The sequence below is a fragment of the Microtus ochrogaster genome, unplaced genomic scaffold (genome assembly GCF_000317375.1).
Source record: "Microtus ochrogaster isolate Prairie Vole_2 unplaced genomic scaffold, MicOch1.0 UNK16, whole genome shotgun sequence".
In the NCBI taxonomy this organism is placed as follows: Eukaryota; Metazoa; Chordata; class Mammalia; order Rodentia; family Cricetidae; genus Microtus; species Microtus ochrogaster.
Window position 1 is genome coordinate 4,076,140 of NW_004949114.1, and position 4,541 is coordinate 4,080,680.

Below are 4,541 nucleotides of genomic sequence, written 5' to 3' on the forward strand. Positions count from 1 at the left end.
ATTAATGTATTAGATACATTTAACTTAGGTAAGCATTTAATTTACATGACCAAAGAACAACTGTGTGTGCATCCTACTAGATAACCGAATAACCTGACGCTGGGGTAGAACAATGCTGGAGAGCTGGCCCAGCAGTTAAAAGCATTAGCTGCTCTTCCAAAGGACCCAGGTTCAATTCCCAGCACCCACATGGCAGATCACAATTGTCTGTAGTTCCAGTTCCAGGGGATCTGACACCCTCACATGGACATGCAGGCAAAACACCAATGCATATAACATATATAAATCGTTTTTTAAAAAGTAGGCTCTGAACAAGGGTGGGAGCTTAATGACTTTTGCCTATGGAAATTTTCTTCTTCCTCTTTTAGAAAGTCTCGGCAGCCTTGATCCGTCTGCTTGTTCTGGAGAACATATTTCTTATACCATCTCACGATACGTATCTCTTAGTAGGAGCCTATATTAAATACCAGGTTGCAAAAATGGTTCAGGGAAGAATGACAGGTAAGACGGCGTAGTTTTCCCTCGGACTCATGCCTCTTCCTGGTGCACAAATCATGGCCAGACCACTTCTTTGCGTTTCAGATGTTGTGGGAAAATGCTTCTAAGTACCTGAAATCTGCATATTCCAAAGAGCTTATTGACATAATTCAGCTTTAGTTATGACACTTAGCTTCAGCATTTGCACCCACTGTTAAGGTGACAGCCCAGAATTTTCAGCTGATAGGGGAAGTGAGAAAAGCTTATCTGGCTGGGTGATGGTGGCGTACACCTTTAATCCCAGCACTTGAGAGGCAGAGGCAGGTGGATCTCTGTGAGTTTGAGGCCAGCTTGGTCTACAAAGCAAGTTCCAGGACAGCTAGGACTGTTAAGCAGAGAAATCCTGTCTCGAAAAGCAAAAAAAAAAAAAGAAAAAGTTATCTGATCTCTGTTAACTTAGTCCTTTGCTTGCTTAGTGGTGATCTGCCCAGGTCACCAGGTTTTTTTTGCTTTGCTGTTGCTGTTTTTACAAAGATGTATTTTAATCTTAATTATATACATATGTATTTATCTGTGTGTGATTATGTGTACATGTGAGTGTAGATGCACACAGAGTCCTGAAGAGGGCAGTAGATCCCCTGGAGCTGGAGTACAGGTTGTTGTGAGCTACTTGATGTGGATATTGTGTCCTGAACCCTGCTCCTCTGGAAGAGCAGTGCACACCTTCAACCACTGAGTCATCTCTTTAGCCCCTATATTGCCTTGTTTGCTTGTTTGTTTCTTTTTTTTGTTTCGTTTTTTTTCGAGACAGGGTTTCTCTGTGGTTTTGGGGCCTGTCCTGGCACAGGAGCTCTTGTAGACCAGGCTGGTCTCGAACTCACAGAGATCCGCCTGCCTCTGCCTCCCGAGTACTGAGATTAAAGGTGTGCGCCACCACTGCCGGCTGTTTATTTCTTCTTTACACAGCCCTGACTGTCCTGGAACTCTCTCTGTAGACCAGGCTGGCCTTGAGCTCACAGAGATCTGCCCGCATCCCTCCTGTATACTTAGATGAAAGGTGTGCATTACCCTGCCCAGCTGTTGCTGTCATTTGAGACAGTATCTTAGCTAAACTCAGGTGACCTCAAACTCCCCAGGTAACTGAGGCTAGCCTTGATCTCCTGATCTTCTGGTCTCTCCTTCTAGGTGCTGGGATTACAAGGGTGCAGCCACAAACTCAGTGGCTCACTAGTTTTCAAGTGTATAAGTTACCAGTTAGGTCAGAGCATCCCTTCTTGCCAGTGGCCGTGCAGATTCATCCTTGGGTTTTTTTTTTTTTTGTTTGTTTTTGTTTTTTTTTTTTAGAGACAGGGTTCTTCTGTAGCTTTGGTGCCTGTCCCAGAACTAGCTCTTGTAGACCAGGCTGGCCTCGAACTCCCAGAGATCCGCCTGCCTCTGCCCCCGAGTGCTGGGATTAAAGGCGTGCGCCACCACCGCACGGCCAGATTCATCCTTGTGAAAAAGGGACTAGAACCCAGGAGGTGATAGCACAGGCCTTTAATTTGAAGGTGGATCTGTGAATCCAAGGCCAGCCTGGTCTTCAAGAGCTAGTTCCAGGATAGGCTTCAAAGCTACAAAGAAACCCTGTCTTGAAAAAAAAAACAACAAAAGAAAGAAAGGAAGGAAGGAAGGAAGGAAGGAAGGAAGGAAGGAAGGAAGGAAGGAAGGAAAAAAAGAAAGGAAGGAAGGAAGGAAGAGAAAAGGAAGGGACCAGAAAGGTCCCGGCTATGGGTTTAAGGTCTAGGACACCACTGTCCTGGACACGGTTACAGCTGTCTTTCTGTCTCCCTCACACTACACTACACTGGACACCACTGTCCTGGACGTCTGTCTGTCTCCCTCACACTACACTGGACACCACTGTCGTGGACGGTTCGTGTGTCTTTCATGTCTTGCAGAGGTGAAATTTCCCCTGGAACATTACACATTGGAGTTGCAGGACCACAGATGCGCGAATAACCGCTCTACTTCTGGGAAAGTGGCTCTGCTGGATGAGAAAACAGCCACGGTCACCGCTCTCCAGCTGGGCCAAACTAACCTGGTCTTTGTCCACAAAAGTATCCTTTTGTCAATTTTAGTGGCCAGTCTAAACTTCTCTGAGCATAGTAGGCACGGTTCTTGGTAAAATACCTTATTAAAAATGATTATGGGTGGGGGAGGGGGAGGGAAATGGGAGGCGGTGGCGGGGAGGAGGCAGAAATCGTTAATTAAATAAATAAATTAAAAAAAATAAAAAAAATGATTATGGGGTGGGGCTGAAGGGATGGCTAAGAGCTCTTGCTGCCCTTTCAGAGGACCTGGGTTTGATTCCAGCCCCTTCATGGCAGCTCACAACTGTTGTAAGCCCAGTTCCAGGGACTCCAATTCTCTCACACAGACATGCATGCAGGCAAAACACCAGTGCACATTAAATAAATTAATTAATTCTTAAAAAGTGATGATAAGGGCTGGAGAGATGGCTCAGTGGTTAAGAGCATTGCCTGCTCTTCCAAAGGTCCTGAGTTCAATTCCCGGCAACCACATGGTGGCTCACAACCATCTGTAAAGAGGTCTGGTGCCCTCTTCCGGCCTGCAGGCATACACACAGACAGGATATTGTATACATAATAAATAAATAAAATAAAAAAAAAAGTGATGATAAGACTGGAGAAATGACAGCAGTTAACAGACTTGCTGCTGGTCCAGAAGACCTGAGGTCAGCACTCGTGTCAGGTAGCTCCCGAACACCTGCACCTGCAGCGCCAGGGCCTCCGCCTTCTTCCAGACTCCGAGGGCACCTGCAGCGCCAGGGCCTCCGCCTTCTTCCAGACTCAGAGGGCACCTGCAGCGCCAGGGCCTCCGCCTTCTTCCAGGCTCTGAGGGCACCTGCGCCCACACTCGCACACCCACACACAATTTTCTCTTTTGAGACACGGCTTCATTTTCGAATATTAGGATTGTATTCCTTTGTCAGCATGGCCAACTGTTAGTCATCTTAAAGCATCTAAAATGTCATACCTACAGAAGAATGGTTGCTTCCTGGACACCATCCCTGATTCCCTAGCAATTCCCTAGCAGAAATATATATATGTGACATATAATATATATATATGTGACATATAATATATACATATATATGTCAAGTTCCTGACTAATCCAAAAATGGCTGAAAGCCTAAGCTGGTTGTGGCGCCAAGCACGGTACTCCTGGTGGCCAGGGCAGGACTGCTGTTCGCTCAGCCAGCCTGGGCTGTTACATTACAAGACTGTCAAACAAACAAACAAACAAACAAACATGGAACTAGAGGCGTGGCTCAGTGTTTAAGAACACTGGCTGCTCTTTCAGAGGATCCAGGTTCAATTCCTGTATTCTCATGGTGGCTATAACTTCAGTTTCAAGGGATCTGATCATCTCTTCTGGCCTCCTCAGGCACTTCTTGCACACGGGACTCAGACATACTATACATGCAGACACTCATACGCATAAAATAAAAATAACTAAAATAAGAAAATAAGTAAATAAAAGTAAAAGACTAGTATAGGACGTCTGGATCACATTGTCAGTAAAAGTGCTCAGTTTTGAAAAGAAGAAAAGCAGGTAGAAATTACAAAAAGACACGAACAGACAGGCCTCATGTAGCCCAGGCTGGCCTCATGATGTAGCAGATGATATCCAGGAGTTTTTATCCTCCCCATCTCCCAAGCGCTACACAGCTGCAGGTGGGCACCACCATTTTGGGTTAGGTGGTGCTGGGGATGGATCCCAAGATTTCATCTTGCTGGGCAAGTCTGACAGCTGATCAACATCCTCTGCCAGAGAGAACCTAAGAGAAGAGAAACTTGCACATGACTGCACATTGAAGAGAAGGATGGAGCTATAGGGAGACGATGGCAACAAGTTTGCTAATGGAATACGTGGGAGAGGGCAGTGTGTGTGCATGTTCTCACAGCAGTGTGTGTGTGCGTGTTCTCACAGCAGTGTGTGTGTGCGTGTTCTCACAGCAGTGTGTGTGTGCGTGTTCTCACAGCAGTGTGTGTGCGTGTTCT

The 4,541-nt window shown here is 46.1% G+C and overlaps 1 protein-coding gene across 1 annotated transcript in view; it reads left to right on the plus strand.

The window, feature by feature from the left end:
- The window catches only part of Nup210l (nucleoporin 210 like), a 109,083-nt gene that overhangs the window by 20,918 nt on the left and 83,624 nt on the right, over positions 1-4,541 (plus strand). Inside the window, exons 7-8 of the mRNA XM_005367309.3 lie at positions 369-501; positions 2,415-2,573. Coding sequence (XP_005367366.1) covers positions 369-501; positions 2,415-2,573 — 292 coding nt within the window. The remainder of the gene's footprint in view (positions 1-368; positions 502-2,414; positions 2,574-4,541) is intronic.